This window comes from Podarcis cretensis (genome assembly GCF_951804945.1).
Source record: "Podarcis cretensis genome assembly, chromosome: 1".
Taxonomy (NCBI): Eukaryota; Metazoa; Chordata; class Lepidosauria; order Squamata; family Lacertidae; genus Podarcis; species Podarcis cretensis.
This window is the reverse complement of record NC_137170.1, coordinates 16899009-16919900: the sequence shown is the minus strand read 5'-3', so window position 1 is coordinate 16919900 and position 20892 is coordinate 16899009. Positions and strand designations below refer to the sequence as shown.

Below are 20892 nucleotides of genomic sequence, written 5' to 3'. Positions count from 1 at the left end.
CTTGTTTTATGGGGGTTTTTTCAGTGCCTTATTCACTTGTCAAGATCATGAGAATAAACCAACAAGAGAGAGAAAGCTAAGTTCAAAAAGTGTACTGCAATCCTATCTTGAAATAGTCTCTGTAGCAGGAGAGAGTCCACATTGATGTGCTAGCTTGAGTTATATAGTCCATCTGTAGAATGTGGTCTGCCATTTGGCAACCTGATAGCTTAGAATAAATTTATTCCTTCAATTCAGCTTTTACAGTAAGTTTTTCAAAATAGGCTCTAGAACAAGCTTGCCTTCCAACTCTTGTTGGACTCCCATCAACCCATGTAAGCATGACCAATGGCTGGGAATTGTTGTAGTCAAAAACAACTGGAGGGCAACAGATTGGGGGGCACTTTTCTAGAGCTATTTATTTCATTATCTAAAATCTGTGAGCCACCTTCAGGGAGGCTCGCAATAATAAAATTGCACTAAAATAATTTAAAACACTATGGCCCTATTGCACACAGCAAGTTAGCAAGGTGAAGCTCAGTTAAGTGGGGAAAGGGGGCATCAGCTGCTTCTGGCACAAGGGCTGGTGAATACTGCTATGAGATTTCCGCACTAAAGGGATAACAATTGTTCTTCGTAAATTCTCTGCGATTTGGTATCTTCCAAACTGCCTTTATTACCAGGCGACTAACACTAGCAAAGCCAGGAGTAGCAAGGCAGTCAGTTGGGGATTAGGACATAGATGGTTAGTTTGATGTAACAAGGCTGTCTAGTCCAGCGTTTGGTCTTCAAATAATGACCAGCGTATAGTGTGGCCTGCTTTCAGGCAGGACAGAATCATGCCATGTTTGCCCTTGACATCCCAATAACCAGCAGTTCATAACGCTATTATTGTGGAGACTATTCAGCGTGGAGAAACAGTATAAAAATGTTCTCACAAACACTGCTTCCTCACTGATAAGACAGAAATCATCTTCTAACATGAACTTCCTTTTTAGTGCTACGTGTTCCTAACTTTCCAAAACTTTTGCGATTACCTTTTTTGTGTAATGTGGCCTTGCAAGAACAATGAAGTGCTTAAATGTTAAAAAGACTTGCACACTTGTGGGCTCCACCTAATTTATTTTTACAACAGGCATTGTTTTCACCCACAGACATAGGTAGATTGCAGTTAGGCTACACAAACTCAAGTCATCCGCAATTTTTTCCTTGGCGTTTCTCCAGCACTGTCTAGGACAGCCCTCCCTTGCTTCCTCTTGACCTTAAGAATTTCATGCAGATTATCACAATCGGCCAACATCGGGTGTAGCACAAAATCACAAGGTGATTTTTTAGAGAGAACAGCATGCTTTGAATGACCTGGCCCAGGAAACCAGGAAGGTTCTGTGGTCATCTGCAATACTTCAGCTGCTTCATTCAGTTGAGGTTCATCCTCACGAGTTACAATTAGAGGGCTTTCCATGGGTGTGAAGGCAGAGAGGGGTTCTGGGCCTTCTGAAAGAACACTGTCTTCTGTGCTCAGATGCTTCAGAAAGATCACCCTACTCAACTCAAGGGAGCCCAAACTACTGTTGGAGTTGCCTTCATCATCACCATCATAAGGATCCATGAACTAAAGCAACAGACACAGCAAAAGACTTCACTTAACAAGAGAGAAAGTTCCTTCTCAGCAGCCAACTTTCGGGAAAGAGTCCCTGAAACTAGACAGGATTTGCACATAACACTTAAGCTGTGGTTTGTTTAGCCCAGGCTAAGGTGGCTTGTTTCAACATCTGAAACCAGCTCAGAATGCTAACGCTGGTTTCTTAAAACAACCCAATATGTGGCACCAATATCCAACTGAAAAGTTCTGCCAATGCAAGGACTTTTGTGCTCAGTCTTGTTTAACCATGATTTGTTTGGCCGCCCTACCCAGATGCTACAGAGTCACGGGGCAAGGGCAGCTGGAAACCCAGCTTTGGAAAACTTAAGCTGTGACTCATTTGCTAGCCTGTGAGATAACTTGTGGTTTTTTAAACAAACTGGTTAAAACATTCACACTTAGTGGCTTAGCATTGCGTGTAAATGATTTAAAGAACTGTTGCATTAATCTGATGCATTAATCAGACAACGAACTACTACTAAATAGTCAACCTCGGATAACTTTGGAAAAATTCCACCCTGATCTAAGCCTAATAGTGGAAGCAAGAAAGTATCCCACTTTAATAATACAATATAATACAGGCACCTGTTGAATGCATTTTTGTTTGAAAACACATTCTGCAGAGGTATTCATAAAAGTGGAGTGGTGTCAAAGCTGGCAAAGCAAAATTCCATTGGAGGGCAGAGAATAGATATTAAAAACTTACTTGAAGTTTCATTCTCTCTCGGGATCCTGCCAAAAGCGCACTCTTGGGCGGCACCTGTTTTGGATAAGACACTTTCTGATGTGTATATAGCACGTGGTTAAAGCCTGACTGCTCAAAGCTTAGCACATTCAAACTATGCAGGTTCACTGTGTGCATGTGCTCCCAACTGTCCCTATATACCAGGAACAGTTTGGAGTTTTAGCTAGCTGCCCCTAGCAAAGTAATTGCCCCCGTTTTACAATTTGGGAGTGTGTTTTCAAAATGTTTCTGCAAGATGCAATAGTTGCCATTCTTCAGCACTTGTCTGTACTTCCACTTGCCATCTAGAATGGGGGTAAATCTAGGCATGGGGCGCAAGTGCGCCTTATCTGTAGTGCAGATGCAAGGGTGTTAAGGTACCATTAAGGTACACATTCTCTACTTTCGCATTCTTTAGCTAGCGATTTTGACCTCTTAAGGTACTCTGAATACCTCCTTTTTCCAACAAGCCCTTTAAAGTGCCGATTTGTATCCCTGTCTGTGCTCAACTATACAGCTGCAAATATGTTTTAAGTGCATTATCCAAAGTGACACTAGAGCTAACTGCAAATTCAATATATATTTTAAAACTTTTTTAAAAGCATTTTCACAGCATTTTTTAATATGTGTCTAGATTCCACCTGTATCTGCATTGGATACAAAGTTGTTTTATGTATGCTGCAAATCATTATGAGATGTTTCGTAGCCAACAATTCAATAAAATACTCTACTACACTGGCATTGCTAGCTGAAAGAACCAAATCCCTTATTGCATTCAAATTCAGTGCAGGGCAGGCTATGACCAACAAGCAGCCCAATGCAACAAGCAGACGCCATAAAAGACCCACAAACTGTAGCAGCCTGAGCTGGATTCAGGCTCTTGTCTCCAATTCTGTATTCCATGGGTAGGCATACTAAGGCCCAGGGGCCATGTACGCCTTATAAAGCCAGCCTGAAGACAGTCCAGGAATCAGCATGTTTTTACATCAGTAGGATGTGTGCTTTTTAAAAAAAAACATCTCTGGGTTATTTGTAGGGCATAGGAATTCATTCATTTCCCCCAAAAAAATATAGTCCGGCCCACCACAAGGTCTGAGGGACAGTGGACTGGCCCCCTGCTGAAAAAGTTTGCTGACCCCTGGACTATGCTCTGCTTTCAAGGGAGAACTTTGCTGCTTAGTACTGTATTTGCTTTTCTGCTATACTGTACATGTATTGGCCAGCGGCAACCTTGAAGATATGCACCGTGCAGCAACCCGGAGATACAAAACGCTTGGCTAAAAGCTTCACTTTCTGGAGCCCAAAGGCAAAATGTAATTTAATAGCCTCGTGGAAACCCATTATACTGCCCTTTTAAGATAACCACTTATCAATTGCTTTCCATAAGGTGTTTAGGGAGATAGTTAGGAGCAATCTGTACCAGGGAATAAGCAGGCACCGGAGCAGGCAAAGTGCTTAATCTGCTTCCATGTTATCACTGGGGGGCGGGGGGGGGGCGGGGATGAATTCCTAATTCAGCTCAACCAGCAGAGCAAAGACTCTGCAGAAGAGTTCTGTGACCTGGAGCTTATTTCTCAATTGTTTGCTAGTACAAGGTGCAAATAAATGCATCAGAATTCATCCGCGTGACCAAGAGGAGCCTCGTACAACGTTGAGATGAAAGAAGTTGTTTCAGGTTGCTGAGCATTTATAAGTCGCTTTGGGTCACTTTTTTTTAAGAAAAGGAACTAATGAATAATAATATTGTATTGGTGCCAAGTCTCTAGCACTGCAAAGCTGGACGCTCAGAGGGCTGGGCGTGATGATGCCACAAGATGGTACCATAGGGTTGCCAACTCTTAAGAGAGAGAAAACGGATGCAAAGAGCAAGGGATGTGGACCAGTTGAATGGGGGTGGAAACAGACAACATTCTGCAGGTGGAAATAACAGGGTTCTTTGGGGTTTTGGCTGCAGGGTGGGGAGAACGCTACAAATTTTCATTTTGGGGAGTGGGGGGGGAATGTTCTCTCTTTTAGGGTATTTTTTTAAAAGTCACATTTTAAAATACTACTGCAAAACTCCTAGACCCAAAATTCCAAGGAAGGAGGTGGTCTTATAGATGAACATGAGATTTAAACTTGCTGCCCTGAGCATTTGACTGCAGAAAATCTGAGTCTCGGGAGCCAAAGCCTAGGACTCAACAACCCGAAGTGTGTATGTCTATGTCAGGGGTCAGCAAGGTTTACCTTGCCTGGGCTGGTTCACTCCAGCGGAGATCCCTCCATGGGCTGGATCGTGAGCGCCCATGCCAGCAATTTTCGGCATCTGCATCTGCGCAGACGCAATTTTCAGCACTGCGGAAGCGAGGCGCTGCGCTGGTTTAGTTCAGTGCGCAGGGACTCGCCGAGAGGGCAGCTCAGTTTGGGGGCGGCTTGTGGGCTGGTTAAGCGACCCCCGTGGGCCGCTTGTGGCCCATGGGCCTTAGGTTGCCGACCCCTGGTCTATGTCTTTGCATGCCTGCATGTGCACCATCTACCTCCTTTGAAGCGCTAGTCCTATTGAGAGTAGACCCATTGAAATGAATGGACATGGTTAACTTACACCCATTAATTTAAATGCATTCACTCCAAGTTGGGCTTTGTTGAATGCCCACAACCCTACAAGGTGCTATTCTCCTAACAACATGCTACATCTTTAAGTGTTAAAAGTATTGAGCAACTTCTATTAAATATATATATATCATAGGGTGTACCCTATTACACACACACACACACACACACACACAATTTATTGGAACCACTTCATCACCACACAAGGCTTTCAAAGGGAAAGCCTTACTTGGGAGTAAATTGAATTCAATAGGACTTAAATCTGACTAGAAATGGTTGGGATTGTGTTGCAATTAAACTTATACAGTGGTACCTCGGGTTAAGTACTTACCGTAATTCATTCTGGAGGCCCGTTCTTAACCTGAAACCATTCTTAACCTGAAGCACCACTTTAGCTAATGGGGCCTCCCGCTGCTGCCACACCACCGCTGCGCGATTTCTGTTCTCATCCTGAAGCAAAGTTCTTAATCCGAGGTACTATTTCTGGGTTAGCTGAGTCTGTAATCTGAAGCGTCTGTAACCCGAGGTACCACTGTATAGCTTTTGGATGGATAAAACTTTGTATCTATATATTACCTCAATGTCGGTATCTGATTCAGATTCACTGCTGTACTCAACAGTACACTTTTGCTGTGAAAGAGAACAGCTGGTGAATATAAGGGGATTTCATTTAATATTCTTAAAACACTTCAGTCCTGCTGCCCGCAACCTTAGCTTCCAAAAAACCTCCCACTGCCAAGCACACTAAACAGTCTTCCTCAAGTTTCCCATTCAACACCTGAAAACTATTCACTTTGCCCAGATTTAAACAAACAGAAAGAGTAGTTTGCCATTTGGAGCAACTGTTGTTCCACAGTTCCTACCCATGCATGATGCAATACCGAAATACCGGTGGACAACAAAAGAGGTTTAAAGATGCTCTCAAAGGCAAATCTTTAAAAAAATGTAGTATAAGCTCTGATAACTGGGGGGAAACTGGCCTGCAAGCGCTCTAGTTGGAGAACAGCCTTTACCAAAGGTGTCATGGGCTTTGAAGACACTCAAACGCAGGATGAAAGAGAGAAATGTGCTAAGAGGAAGGCACGCTTGGCAAACCCTCACCATGATCAACTCCCACCTGGAAACCATGTGGAAGGACATGTGGATCCTGAATTGGCCTCCAGTGTCACTTACAGACTCACTGTTAAGACCGTGTTCATGGAAGACAATCTTACTCTGCTACGAGTGGTCGCCAAAGAAGATGATGCAATTATTCTTCAGGAAAATTTAGGAAACACAAGGAAGCTGCCTTATCCCATCAGCCCATCTAACTCAGTTCTGCCCACACAAATTGGCAGTGGCTCTCCCAGGTTTCAGATGAGTTGCGGACCTACTGTGATGGCCACCAGCAGCTAGGAATCACAGGTGAGCCGAGTGCAATTCTGCTCCTGTCAGCTCGTAGACTTCCCGCAGGCAAGTCGCTCCTTCCCGCCATTTTCATGGGTGGAAAGAAGCATGTGTGTGTTTAAAGGATGGCAATCAAGTGCTGCGCCACAGGCACTGGCACAAGTGAATTTTAGCGCAACATGGTGGTATTTCAAGCAAAAAGCCTTGGTTCCATATTGCGACAGGGTGTAAAAGGAATGTAATAAATTGGGACCATGACTAGGAAAACTAACACAATAATCCTCACGTCTGAACACAGCCTATGGGTTTGTACACCCTCTTGTTTACATCTAGGCCCTGCCTGCTGCTGTTTTGTGAAGAAGTGTACACAATCCATATCCTACACCTATCTTGTCATTTTTTTAAAATGAAATACCGTGTTTTCATGTGTTTCCCCCCAAACCACCTTCAATCCAAACTGAGAAAGAGTTTGCATTTTAAACCAGTAATGTGTGCACAGGCTAGGATTTGCGAGACAAGGGTTCAAATCCCAGCTTGGCCATAAAACTCACTGGGTGACCCCCCCCCCCTGGGCCAGGCCACTGTCTCTCAACCCAACCCACCTCAGGGGGACAAAATGGGAAGTGGGAGGTCAGAACCATATATGTCACTTGGAGCTCAGGTGTAAAACTGGTGTAGAAATAAATAAATGGAAGGTGCAAAAGCACAAGCAAATTTTTAAACTTTGTCAAGGATTAAGAGGGATGCACAACATCAGCTCTAGGCCTGGTGAGAGGATTGCATGTTACCTCAAGCAGCTCTTGGGGTCTTGGCTCGTCACCTCCAGCCGTTCCCACCTCACGTTTCACAGGTGGCTCAAATTAAAATGCTTCATCCCAGTCACAAGGCTCAGCAGGGTTTACCAGTGCAATCAAAGCCATCCCTAGGCCAGGTGAGGCCACTCCTTGCTAAGTTTTGTGTTTTCAAATCAGCATTTTAAAGTGAAAATCTTACCATGTACTTCTGAGCTAATCGCTCTATATCATCAGGTTTCCCCCCTGGATTCAGAAGATCACATGAATCTACTACAGAAGAAGGGGAAAGTGTTTGGTTAGGGGGAGAAATCAGCTCTTAAACCAGTGAGCTGCTGTGTTTGGCCTCCCTTCTCTTTCTCAATCTCCTGACACAAATTTAAGCAAATGTGGTATGGAACATCGCCTGAAAGGTTTGTATTAGAAACATTTTCAGCTGTTATAAGTGGATCTGTTTTTACGTGTTTCTTGCTTTATGGTCCTGATATATTTGTTTTAGAACTCTATAGTTTATTGTTGTAACTGACCCTGGGACCTTAATGGTAAAGGGCCAACAAGTTTTTAAAAATAAAACAGATTTAAGGATCACTGTTCTTTGACATAGAGGCTGAACTGAACACACAGAAGGTAAAATTCACACAAACTGTTTATTTTTTATTTTTTTTACTTTGGAGCAGCACACAGAGCAAAATTTGAGCTCTGTCTTATTTGTTGTACCAATATGCCATGTGAGGCTGGCTTTCCAAAATACATGCTTTTCCATTCGGTTCTATACAAACTGGCAATGCTATCAAAAGACTCCACCCCAAAAGTTACCATGAGCTTATTATTATTATTATTAAAAGGATTCTTTTGCCATCTGTTTAGCACTGCTGAGAAAAAGGGGAAAAAATAGTTACTGTCTGATCCTAGGCCTAGGCCCATCAAATTCCATATGAGATACTCCAAATGCAAAGGATTACAGCTTTATAACCCAAATAGCTACACATTACTTGCAACAAGCTGTTGACCTTATGGGGACTAACGTTTAGCTCAAGTGAATTAGGACAGTTGCAAAATCAGAACAGGTATTGATATCAGTTCCCTCCATCCCCGTACCTGTCATAAAATTCCCACTTTGGTATATTTTTCTCCTCTTCCTCCTCTTCCGCTTCTTTTCTTCCACAGATGTCATCCTGTCTCCAGCAGTGTTCTGTGGTCTCACCAGTCACCACCCATAATTATAACCTTAACTACTTCCACCTGACCTCCACATTTCTATAGGTAGGGATGGTGTTGCATTGTGGTAGCTGAACTGCATGTTGGGATTTGTAGTTAAAGGCAAAAAAAAAAAAAAAAAAGATCAGAGGGGGCAATGGGCTTGGAGAAGGGTGGGGTTTAGCTTTTATTTCAGTTCTGAGTGAGTTGTTGGAAAAATAATATTAAAAAACTAAGCATTTTCCTCTGCCATTTTGGATTTCTTAAAACAATTTGGTGATGTAGGTGGGACGGCTCGTGTCAGGAGCAAGCCAGCAGTAAATCACACTGTGCAAGTGGAGTTAACTCTTCATCAGCAAAAATACCATTTGTCAGGCCTAATGAGCGTGGCAACTCCTCCTCAATAGGTCTTGCCCCCATGGAGCAGTTGTTGAGACCGAAGGTCCCCAGCTCTCCAGGGTTTCTTCTAAGCAATTGGAGACTGTGTGTGTGCATCACCCATGTCTCCTGCACCCTTTTTATGCCTCTTCTAGTTCTGGGAAACAAGCAGGGAGGGGAGCTTTTTGCAACAGGAAGGGAGACACCCACTGCTCTTCACCAACCTGACTTATCTTTGCCTCTTGACTTGCCTCCCCCCGCCCCCCGCCCCGCTGCTTCAACTTCTGCCTCTAATTCTAGACTTCTCTCTGCCATGGACTCTTCCCAGCTCACTAAGCCCTGTTGCTCTTCAGCCTCCCTCTTATGAGAGGAGGAATCACTTGTTTCTTGCCCTTGGTGCCTCAAAAAAGGCTTCCAAGTCCTCCTCACCAAATAAGCAAGAGCCCTTGAAAGACATTGACCATGCTGCCACATCACCATTCCAGTTGCCAAATTCTGCACATGGCCACTTTTTAGCTTTGGTTGTTTTGTCAGCTCAAAACACACCTATGGCACCATTGGAGGGGAACAGAGGGGAATGAAAGACCTGAGGAAGGCTTCAAACGACAACAAATAACTTGCAGAAGGAAGAAAAACAGGCAGGGAGAATCAGATAAAAACCGCTGAGAATAATCTGTGGAAATCAGGGAAGGAGAAAGTTGATAAGCTGATCTTCTTAGGTGTGGTAGGGAGAGAAACTGGAGGAAGAGGCTTGGGGTGCTGCCTGCCACTGCAATTTGGACCACGTGACCCTCTACTAGGTTGTGTGTGGGCTGTTGACCCATTGTCTTCTGGACACCTGCATGCCAACCTGGGGACAAGATGCCTCATTTGAATCCCTGCATCATGTCAAAGTAGCATGAACATTGGAGGACATAGATCTGTTCAACTTATCCACACATTCATTGGTCCTGAGATTTCTAGTCACATGTCACATGGTCTAGAGAGGCTTTTCTTTTGTCCTTCATTTTCACCAGGAAAACCCACTGTTTACTGCTGAATTGGAACAAATGCCAATTCACAGAAAACCCGATCAGCATTTGTTCCAGTTCAGTAGTAAACAGTGGGTGTTCTGGGGGGGAACCAAAGGTCTCTCAGACCCTTGACTAGAACTCACAGAACAAAAGAAATTGTGGACGAGTCTTTAGTTTAAGAGGGGACAAACAAAAAAAACAACAACCCTTGAGTGACAGCTTTCTTCTTTCCCAACGTATGTTTTATTTCACTGGTGCCATTTTAAGACATGCTTATCTGAGAAACTACGAAAATCCATTTATACCCAGCAGAGAGAGAGAGAGATCAGAAAAGTACCCAAGGTAGCCAGGTGATTCATTTCAGCATCACTGCAGAATTGGAAGGAAACATTAGTGAGACATTCCCAGCCACGCAATCTCCACAAAACTAAAGCATTAAACTATGTGGGACTTGGGTGCTTCCTCATAGTAAGATTGCAGGTGCACAGAGCTAGAACAGGACAACAGAAACAATGAACGCAAGAAGATGCTTTTACCCAAGTCAGGTTATTGGTCTGTCTGGCTCAATAGGTCTACACCATGGGTAGGCAAACTAAGGCCCGGGGGCCAGATCCGGCCCAATTGCCTTCTAAATCTGGCCCATGGACGGTCCGGGAATCAGCGTGTTTTTACCTGAGTAGAATGTGTCAAATGCATTTCTGGGTTATTTGTGGGGCCTGCCTAGTGTTTTTACATGAGTAGAATGTGTGCTTTTATTTCAAATGCATCTCTGGGTTACTTGTGGGGTATAGGAATTCATTCATTATTTTTTTTCAAAATATAGTCTGGCCCCCCACAAGGTCTGAGGGACAGTGGACCGGCCCCTGCTGAAGAAGTTTGCTGACCCCTGGTCTACACCTATCAGCATCAGCTCTCTAGGATTTCAGGTGCGGTCCTTTCTCCCATCCCTACGTTGATATGCTGAGGACAGAACCCAGGACCTTTTGCATAAATCACCATGTCTAAGCTGCCAGGGAGTGTCCCAGGGTGTGGTCCGAAGGTCCACCTCTTTGTTGAAGCCAAGCGTGTTTGGGTCAGTGTGCAGATGGATGGCCACTTTAGGAACCTGGAACATCCTGCCTTGGGTTCCATGATGGGAAGAGGGTGAGTTATGCATGCGTGTGAAAGTAAATAGATAAATAAAATAGAGCACCTTCCATATGAGCAGTGCTTTTCTTCTGGGGGGATGCAGGGGGGAGCATACCCCTAAACATTTTGTGAATCTTTGTACTTTTGTCCATTTACTGTATTTATTCCCCCTGATTTGAACTATAAAATGGTGATTTTCTTGAGTCAAAATGAGAGTACCCCTAAACTATTTTTTTTAGAAGAAAAAGCACTGCGTATGAGGATAAGCTAAATCAGCTAAGGGCTTAGAAAACAGATGACAGAGGAACATGTTAAACATAATGTGGAGAAGCAGAGCATTTTCTACCTCGCAGTACCAGAACCTTGCTCACCCAACGAAACTAATCAGTGGTAGATTTTATATGTCAGATTCTTCATGTGCTTATGCCCTTGGGGAAGACTTCAGTCGGAAAGCATTTAGACCTAATCGAAAACACTTTCCCTTTTCCGCCCTGCAGTACTCTATCTGTCTGTCTCTTTCCATTTTTTTGCTTGCCACCCAAGCCAGAGAGTTCCTGGGCTGAATGGACTGGCAGAAGCAGAAACCCATTGGGTTCCACCACAAGGAGCTCCCATGTCTTCTCCCAGGTCTCTCTGCAAGGCAATGGTGGCTGGACCCCGTTCAGACTGGTAGGGCAGGAGGAAGCCAACAGTAGTAGGAGCCAGAGTCAACAATAGGCAGACCCAACGGCAGCCATTGCCAACAAACTCTAGTTTTGTGCCCATCCTGCTACCTGCTGAGCTCTACATGGGCAACATGTTACTAAGGAGGAAGAAGCCAACGCCTAGGGCCACCCTTCTGGACTTGGTTGCAAGAATGCAGGCCAGTCCAGTGGGCTGAGGGCAGACAGAGGTAGATAGGACAGTGGCACTCGCCCTGATGCACCAACCTCCAGTGAGAGAAGGTATGCAAGGAGGACAACAGAGAAGAGGTAGTGCCCAGACAGAGAATTTCCTTCTTCCACTGCCCTGCCCACAGTTCTATCATGGTTCCTATTTGTTACACATCACAGCAAACAAGAGCCCATTCTGCTACCTCAAGTCTGGGTGGTGCGCAGTTTCTTTTGCCGTAGTGTTTCCCCAACCCGCTCTAGAATCGGGATGTCCTTGGACTTCCTGACAACTGTTTCGTCAAGCATAACAATGTCGCCATCCAGAGGTTGCGGCAAAGGAGCCACAGGTGAAGTTGGCGAGAGTCCCACAGCTTCCGAAGGCTCCACATCCATGAGCAAGGCGAGGTCGGGCACCAGCCCCTGAACTTCCGCCTCCGAGTCTTTCGGAAGCTCAGAGCCCCTTGGAATTATTTGGGGCAGGTTGGTCACCGTCCCTGTAGAGAGACTTCCGTTTGCTCTTTGGGCATCGCTGCTGGGTTCCATATCAATGTCATCGTGCCTTCTTGTTGATGGAGGAATCCACCTTGCAGGCATTGGGAAAAGTTCTGATGCTTCCCCTCCCGATCCAATCAAGTGCATTGTAGGAGTGCATGCTGTTTGGGGCCTTCTGTCGCTAGGAAGGTTCGCATTGAAGTCAGGGTGAATTGAGAGCTCTTCCCAGAATCTGCCACCGGAATCTGGAGGCTAGCACAATGACAAAACACTGTAAGGTAAAGGTAAAGGTACCCCTGCCCGTACGGGCCAGTCTTGACAGACTCTGGGGTTGTGCGCCCATCTCACTCAAGAGGCCAGGGGCCAGCGCTGTCCGGAGACACTTCCGGGTCACGTGGCCAGCGTGACATCGCTGCTCTGGCCAGAGCCAGAGCCAGAGCCAGAGCCGCACACGGAAACGCCGTTTACCTTCCCGCTGGTAAGCGGTCTCTATTTATCTACTTGCACCCGGAGGTGCTTTCGAACTGCTAGGTTGGCAGGCGCTGGGACCGAGCAGCGGGAGCGCACCCCGCCGCAGGGATTCGAACCGCCGACCTTTTCATCGGCAAGTCCTAGGCGCTGAGGCTTTAACCCACAGCGCCACCTGCGTCCCACAAAACACTGTACCATCATACAAATACAAGACGTGCTCATTTACCCAAGTGGAATGAGAGATAGAGAGAGAGAGAGAGAGAGAGAGAGAGAGAGAGAATGTGTACATACATTATATGTCTGCACAGGTAAAGGTAAAGGGACCCCTGACCATTAGGTCCAGTCATGACCGACTCTGGGGTTGCGGCACTCATCTCGCTTTATTGGCCGAGGGAGCCGGCGTTTGTCCGCAAACAGCTCATGACTAAGCCGCTTCTGGCGAACCAGAGCAGCGCACGGAAACGCCATTTACCTACCCGCCAGAGCAGTACCTATTTATCTACTTGCACTTTGACGTGCTTTCGAACTGCTAGGTTGGCAGGAGCAGGGACCGAAGAATGGGAGCTCACCCCGTCGCGGGGATTCAAACCACCGACCTTCTGATCGGCAAGTCCTAGGTTCTGTGGTTTAAACCACAGTGCCACCCGCGTCCATAGAGGACATCTAAAGCATTCGGGTATGCAAGTTTCCATATGTTTTACAATGTGCAGCTAGGGATGGATGGAACAGCTCAGTGTTAAAGCACAGGCCTTGCATGAAGAAGGTACGCCCCTCCGACATTATGTTGGACAGTTTCTCACCTGCTTAACTGTTGCGAAGGACTCTAATCAATTCTATATTCTATTATAAGGTCCCTGGGGCAGAAACCTCTTTTTCTGTATAAAGCACCAAGTTGCAGGTGGCCAGGACTCAGCCCAGGACCGCTTGCATGCAAAGCCTGCACTGCAACCAGCAAGTTGCAACTCTTTCCCACTTTTAAGGGGATTACGGTAGATAAGGCTCCATCCATAGGAGCACACTACCTCCAGGATCAGACTGCCAACAATGCCTCTGAATACTAGTTACTGGAGACAGCAGCAGGAGACGGCTACTTCCCTTACGTGTTGCTTGGGATGCTGGACTAGCCAGGCCTTTAGACAGAGTGGTAGGGCTGCCTTTATGTTCTTTTGGGGAAAGGCATTTTCACGGAATCGTAGAGTTGGAAGGGACCACAAGGGTCATCCAGTTCAGCCCCCAGCAATGCAGGAATCTTTTGTTCCATGTGTGGCTCGAACCCACAACCATGAGATTATGAGTTCTCATGCTCTACCAGCTGCGCTACCTGTAAGGGGGAAAGTGGGGAAACACTCTTCTCTAATGCATTTTTAAAAATGCATTCTTGTTACGATGAACGTGAAGGCAGGCTACTCTGCCAGTGGGTTCACAGAGTCACCCTCCCTGAAGCAGAAGGTGCATCTCCTGCAGTTTAAGTCTCCCAAGCTTAAATCGCTAGCTCAGCTCTTCATACACTCACGAGATTTGCAGCTGCACCACCGAGACCTGAACAACTTCTTAAGGAAGCTGCTTGCCTGCCCTAATTCACCCTGCAGCCCTGGTGAGAGATGAAACTGGGGAGTGTCTCTTTTCAAAGCCGCAGAGCTTCATTCAATTCAGGGAACATCCAGGGATTAGCCCAGGATGTGCTTCTATGCTAAGAACTGAGCCCTCCACCCCATTCCTTCATTCATATGCTTCTAACTTCACTTTCAATCAAATGCCTCCAAGGCAGCCAATAAGACATACAAATTATGCCATACAAAAATGTGCACATATGTATATTCCTATAAATGTTAATTACAAGAGATGTGAACTTGCATTCTCTGCAGCCACTACATCACCCTTTGCTAGGTCTGTATTCTATGACCATCAGGCAATAATGGGTGTATTTTGTGGAAGATGTAGATACAGCAACACAGCTGCTTGCAATTAAGGGCTTTTCATGGAGTGGGGGCGTGCAATAGCTATGGACGCAGGGAGAGGACTATCAGGTGGTCAGGTGACAAAGAGGACACAGGGCTCCTTCACTTTTAATAGCTGTACAGTATAGAAGGCAGGATTTTCCACTTCTTCTACTACCCAACTATTAAAGGAGAAACAGCCCTTGTTCCACCTGACCAAACTTGGTCACAGTAAGCCCCCCCCCCCCCATTTCAAATTTTGCTATTGCACCACCGTGCATTCCTACGTCTTCCCAGGCCTTGTACCCCCCTCTTCCCTCAAACAAGAGAGCACCCTCAGGGCACCTTGTGACGAAAAGCTGCACTTCTCTTCCTCAGCTTCATGGAACCGGTCGTGCAAATCACACTGAACGCTTCCTTGGTGCAGTTTCTTCTCTTCCGCTGTACATCTGCCATGGACTGGAGGGGAAACACTTGTTTATTGCATGGTTGCGGCTGCGCAAAGAGAGGAAGTTACCTTTTTCTCCTTGTGCAGCAGAACATTCTCCTGCCCTCCTCTCCTTGTTTACATGTCCCTCTAAATCTCTCATGGGTTTTTCACAGTGCAGGGCATGCAGGGCCAGAGGAGGGGGGGCGAAATCCTGTTGCAGTAGTGCAAATGTTACTGGTTTTTTGTTAATGTATATCTTGCATGGGACGCGGGTGGTGCTGTGAGTTAAACCACAGAGCCTATTATTATTATTATTTTCACATAATTCTTTTTTAAAAAAATAAATGAACTGTGCCCCCTCAGTTTGGCACCCTGAACTGCACACACCTCCCTAAATCCAGCACTGATTGTGGATAGCACATTGTCCAAAGAAGAGAAGAAGAAGAGTTTGGATTTGATATCCCGCCTGTCACTCCCTTTAAGGAGTCTCAAAGCGGCTAACATTCTCCTTTCCCTTCCTCCCCCACAACAAACACTCTATGAGGTGAGTGGGGCTGAGAGACTTCAGAGAAGTCTGACTGGCCCAAGGTCACCCAGCAGTGCATGTGGAGGAGCGGAGACGCGAACCCAGTTCCCCAGATTACGAGACTACCGCTCTTAACCACTACACCACACTGGCTCAAGTATTGACTTAAACCATTAGGATACAAAACTCGATCAAATTCTGAGGCTTTCCAGACCAGGTAAGTGTTGGTTGTTTTTCTGACTGCAGAACATTTTGCTGAATACCACCCAATATTTGTGAGCCGTGATCTAAGCACAACCTTTTCCAAACTGTTCATTATTCCAAAAGGGAAGTATCAGTGAATCTCACACATGGTGAAAATTCCCTTTTGTAGACAACTGTCAAAACTGCAGGAGCCCTGTCCTCTGTTTCACCTGCAGTCAACGTGCCCCTAAGTTCAGAAAATGATAGTGTTGACATCCATAGTTGCTACAGAGTTTTATATAACAAAGCTGGGAAGAAAAAAAAGAAGTACAAACCTACTTGATGAGCCAGATCGCCAGTTCTTTCTAGGAGTTCATCTGTGGGCATATAGATGATATGCTGTTTCGGAAATAATTACATCGTAAATAGAAGAACTTCTTAGAATAGGAAAGCAGCTGCCTAAGTCATAGCTTTTGTAAAAGCTTAGTTGTAATACCGTACTGGCCTGAATATAAGCCTCATTTCCCCCCCAAATTCTGAGCATGAGAAGTTAAAGTGCGGCTTAAACTCGCGACCTTACAAAAAATGGCTTTTATGATATCGCTGCTGAAACACACATATGGTAAAACGGAACGGGTGTGAGTGCCTGCGAACTTTTAAGGTAGCGGATTATATCCCGGTAAATGTATTTTTTTCTTCCCCCACCCCCTTGAATTTTAAAGGTGTGGCTTATATTCGGTTGCGGCTTACATTCGGGCCAATACGGTACTTGCCTGACTGAAGAAATTTAACATGTGAAGTGGGAAGGTGCAAAGACAACACAAGGGTGACAGAAGAGGGATTTTCAGCAGGTGTCACTTGTATGGACAGGTAAACCGGCTGAAATCCCCTCTGTTAAAGGTGCAGGAGTTCTGTTCTCCCCCAGCCCTCCCTCCCGCATCTGGCCACTCTGTTAACATGCAATCCTAAACAGGTTTGCTCTCCAATAATAGTGGTTAGGATTGCAGCCTGGAGATGCTAATCCTGTGCTTCGCTTATCTGAAAGTAAGCCCCATTGAACTCAACAAGTTATATATCTGAGCAGAGATGTATAGGATTGTGCTGCAAGTTATTAAACTGTATGCATTTTTGTGGATTAATGAATTAATCTGCACGAATTTGCATGTTAATACAATGCTTCTGAAGACAGAAAGCACACTTTGTGTTCAGAAGATGCCCCCATTTGTGGCACTGGTACCAACTTCAAAAAAAGTCTCCTGTGTGTAAGAGAATAGTCAATGCATATTCTAAGATGGTGCCTGCCACCTAGTTTTTTTTATAATAAAATGTTACAAAGGTTATTGTACCTTTTCTAGCATTCAGAATAATATTTTAAAATTATTTACATTTTGCTGCTGAATTAATCAAGGACACCTTTTCATTCAATTAAAAGATTTGGTGTTACTTAATGTAGTAGATTGGTGGGACGTGGGTGGCGCTGTGGGTTAAACCATACAGCCTAGGACTTGCCGATCAGAAGGTTGGCGGTTTGAATCCCCGTGACGGGGTGAGCTCCCGTTGCTTGGTCCCTGTTCCTGCAAACCTAGCAGTTCGAAAGCACGTCAAAATGCAAGTAGATAAATAGGTACCGCTCCGGCGAGAAGGTAAACGGTGTTTCCGTGCGCTGCTCTGGTTCGCCAGAAGCGGCTTAGTCATGCTGGCCACATGACCTGGAAGCTGTATGCTGGCTCCCTCAGCCAATAAAGCGAGATGAGCGCCACAACCCCAGAGTTGGCCACGACTGGACCAAATGTTCAGGGGTCCCTTTACCTTTACCTTTAATGTAGTAGATTAGACAACTACTGTTTAGTTAAGTAGCCTGTTGGTGACAATAAATCTCTTAATAAAAACAGTGCATCCCTTAGAATATTAGAATTATTATCCTGTTGATCAGTTATACAATTATCTAATTATCTGGCATGGCAGATAATACCCTGAGCTCCAAACTTCATTCCCCTGAGTATGAATATTATTGGAAAGCAAGCGCTACATTTAAGGAAATATTCCTCTCTTGAAAACATTGCTTTTGTACTGCCAAAAAAGACCCCTCTATTCTTCTTTGCATCATTAGCAGTATACAGAGAAGAGGCACAACTGCCTGGAAATGCAGCAGTCATTACCTTAAGGTTGGTGTCAGAAGCTGGTCTTGTCCCAGACTCCACTGTGCATTTCTGCTTTTGGGGGAAAAGAACATAGAGGCAATATTGTAAATGGCCACAAATGGGCAACAAACTTCTCTAAAGTTGAAGAAATTCAAAATACATAGGATGATTTTTTAAAAAAATGAATTTTAGTTGGATAAAATGGCCAAGTGAAAAGAGTGCCGGCTCTTTTGTTTCGGACAAGAATGGAGTTTGAAACTAGCCTTTTTGTATGCCAATAGCTTAGTAACGTTTACCACCTTATAACCAAGCAACACTTCACTGCCTGTGCAACTTTTCCTGACTGCTGTATGGAAAAACACATGAATCTGACCTTTGGAGAGTTTTGTAAGTAAACTATTTTATGACTTGCCAAACGTGATCTATTTGTGTGCTTGCTAGGGAAGTGAGATATATTGGGGTTCACTGGGAAAGGCACATTTAAGAAGTTTTACAGCCTATATTTCCATGCTTTGCTGTCTTTTTGGTGCTATTAAATTTTTGTTGGGGTTCTCTTACCCAAAAGCATTTGGCCAAAACTTAGGCCTCGGCTTCCAGGATTCCAATGAATTGTTATGAGGATAAAATAATGCATCCATGGATGCTTCCCTACGCTCTTTAGAGAAAGGCTGGGATGAACATTTTATAAATAAATATTTTCAACTTTATTTTCACTACTTTTTAAAGACTAGGCAGCTCTGTTAATCTGAATATATTTGAGGAGGATGAGGATGGTGATGATAGGAGGAGAAAAGGAAGGAGAATTTATTTTATAAATATTAGAAAACAACATCTTCTGTGATCTGGAACGTATAGACCAGTGTTTCCCAATCCTGAATCTCCAGCTGTTTTTGGACTATGATTCCCATCATCGCTGACCACTGGATGGGAGTTGTGGTCCAAAAACATCTGGAGACCCAATTTTGGGAAACATTGATATAGACAGAAGAAAACCCCATAGAATTAAATAAGGAATTTACCATGAATCTATGCCTTAGTCCCTCCATGTTGTCTGGAGATTTGGCAACATCCATCAGAGCAGAAGTCTAAAACAAAGGTTTAATAGAGAACTTTGCTGAAAAGGACCAATTTTACCATGTTCCTAAATATAAACAATTTCATTGAGTATTTCCATTCATCTTTGTAACTGGCAAACTACTTCATGGCTTAACCTCTTGGTACCCATTTCTGCTCTTTTTGCCTCCTGAGGAGGAAGCCAAACTCATGAAAGATGCTGTTTTTTAATGCTGATGACCTCAGCCCATTGTGACACAATGCACAGCTCCAAAATAAATGGCCTCTCCTGAGCTAATCATGTTTTCTTAGAGCAAAACCAAATATACCGTACTTTTCTGTGTACTGTATAAGACTAGGTTTTCTTAGTTTAAAATTATGTGAAAAACTGTGAGTCATCATATACACGGTTTGTGAATGGTAGGGATTTATTAAATTGGAGTCCCTAACAATAGGGAGCGTCTTATATATGGGGACGTGTTATACCTGGAAAAATACAGTAGTTTGTTAAGGGTGCTGACCTCACAGACCTATAATTCCCAGCAGCCTTAATAAAATACAGTCAAGTCTCGTTCTACATCCGCCTCCGCTTGCGTCCGCTTTGGCGAACGTCTGCAGCAAACCTGGAAGTACCAGAATGGGTTACTTCTGGGTTCGCCACTCACGCATGTGCAGAATCGCTAAATCATGCTGCGCGTGTGCAGATGCGGCACTTCGATGTGCGTCATTTTCAGGTGGCGGCGGTGCCTCCAGAACAGATCCCCATCGTAACCCGAGGTTCCACTGTAGTGTTCTCAGGATTCCTCATTACATAACCTTGACACAACTATTGTTGTGCTCCAACCCAATCTACAATTGAAAGAATATCCCTATTTTCTAAGGAGTGTTGGAGGCTAGTTATCCTCTTCTGAATAAACTCGTATGCAAGTACAGTCCACCAGGCTTGCTCTGTTCCTAGGACAAACAGGAGCACTTCCAAAAGCTGGAGGGGGGAGAGTATATAGCTTATGTGGCTGGCCACACACTTTGCAGAAGACTCAGGCAGTAATGAGAAGGGCATCCACCTGCTGGCTGTCAGGGCCAACAGTACTAGCCTTCCTCTGCTAACAGTACAGTGGTACCTCAGGTTACATACGCTTCAGGTTACAGACTCCGCTAATCCAGAAATAGTGCTTCAGGTTAAGAACTTTGCTTCAGGATGAGAACAGAAATCGTGCTCCGGCGGCGAAGCAGCAGCAGAAGGCCCCATTAGCTAAAGTGGTGCTTCAGATTAAGAACAGTTTCAGGTTAAGTACGGACCTCTGGAACGAATTAAGTACTTAACCCGAGGTACCACTGTACTGTGATTCTGACATCTACTGATTTTAGTGTCAACAGTAGGATCTGCATCTCCAAACCAGGAAACAATTACATCTAGAAACCTACCTTTGGGTCATTTTTAATTCTGTTAGATACCAAGTGCTAGCATATTGCCTTTGCGAAGGCGGCACCTCTCACACCAAGGCAATCTGTTCCATGCCACGCTCACAACTATGGTAACAGAACTGTGGCACATGCTACACTATGACATCACCATTGGCATGGAAAGCTTATCTACATAAGCGTATCCCAGAAAACCACTCAGCCACCCACCCGCCTGTATTGTTTTCACTCTCTTCTCCTGGGCTGAGCATGAATTGGATATAGTTGCAGAAGTGTGTCTCTCTGAGTGTCTCTCTCACTCAGTGACTGGAGTGCTATGCCAGCAGAACGGCTGCTGTATCCTTTGCATGCTCAGCCCAGAAGTGAGAGTGTAAACAAGACAGACGGTCCGGGTGTGTTGAAATGAAAGAGATATTCCAAGTCTCCTGAGGGGGCAAGAAGCATTTGCTTCCTGCATTGCCCTTGCTCAGCGTTCTAAGGCTCTTTTGTCGAGAAAGCTGCTTAGGTGTTGGAATCAGAGCGGCTAATGGTCCTGGCC

At 44.9% G+C, this 20892-nt stretch overlaps 2 protein-coding genes across 9 annotated transcripts; both read right to left on the bottom strand.

Moving 5' to 3' along the window:
- Positions 1-584: 584 nt before the first annotated feature.
- Positions 585-8384, bottom strand: LOC307200930 (uncharacterized protein). The gene is made up of 5 exons (XM_079950006.1): positions 8210-8384; positions 7314-7384; positions 5511-5564; positions 2328-2381; positions 585-1591 (listed from the first exon to the last, which is right to left on the bottom strand). Exons 1-5 carry the CDS (start codon positions 8283-8285, stop codon positions 1166-1168), a joined length of 681 nt encoding a protein of 226 aa, XP_079806132.1. The 5' UTR covers positions 8286-8384; the 3' UTR covers positions 585-1165.
- Positions 8385-9912: 1528 nt separating this feature from the next.
- LOC307207184 (uncharacterized protein) lies at positions 9913-20484 on the bottom strand. Of its 8 annotated transcripts, none has more exons than XM_079960966.1 (7): positions 20358-20484; positions 18899-18964; positions 17898-17951; positions 16074-16137; positions 14945-15058; positions 11903-12436; positions 9913-10068 (listed from the first exon to the last, which is right to left on the bottom strand). In XM_079960966.1, exons 2-6 carry the CDS (start codon positions 18950-18952, stop codon positions 11904-11906), a joined length of 819 nt encoding a protein of 272 aa, XP_079817092.1. In that variant the 5' UTR covers positions 18953-18964; positions 20358-20484; the 3' UTR covers positions 9913-10068; position 11903. The 8 variants fall into 8 exon arrangements, with proteins under 8 accessions (XP_079817092.1, XP_079817093.1, XP_079817090.1 ...); XM_079960967.1 differs by having other exon boundaries at positions 17898-17948; XM_079960964.1 differs by having other exon boundaries at positions 11903-12443; positions 16078-16137; positions 20358-20483.
- Between the last annotated feature and the right edge of the window lie 408 nt (positions 20485-20892).

Excerpts from the sequence above, each read along its gene's own strand:
- LOC307200930 (XM_079950006.1), bottom strand. The coding sequence starts at position 8,285 with ATGACATCTGTGGAAGAAAAGAAGCGGAAGAGGAGGAAGAGGAGAAAA. Across the intron at positions 5,565-7,313 it reads GATTAGCTCAGAAGTACATG|CAAAAGTGTACTGTTGAGTA; the intron begins GTAAGATTTTCA and ends TCTCTTTCACAG. Across the intron at positions 2,382-5,510 it reads AATCAGATACCGACATTGAG|GTGCCGCCCAAGAGTGCGCT; the intron begins GTAATATATAGA and ends TATCCAAAACAG.
- LOC307207184 (XM_079960964.1), bottom strand. The coding sequence starts at position 18,952 with ATGGATGTTGCCAAATCTCCAGACAACATGGAGGGACTAAGGCATAGA. Across the intron at positions 17,952-18,898 it reads GACTAAGGCATAGATTCATG|CAGAAATGCACAGTGGAGTC; the intron begins GTAAATTCCTTA and ends TTCCCCCAAAAG. Across the intron at positions 12,444-14,944 it reads GTGCAGCTTTTCGTCACAAG|CCTCCAGATTCCGGTGGCAG; the intron begins GTGCCCTGAGGG and ends TCATTGTGCTAG.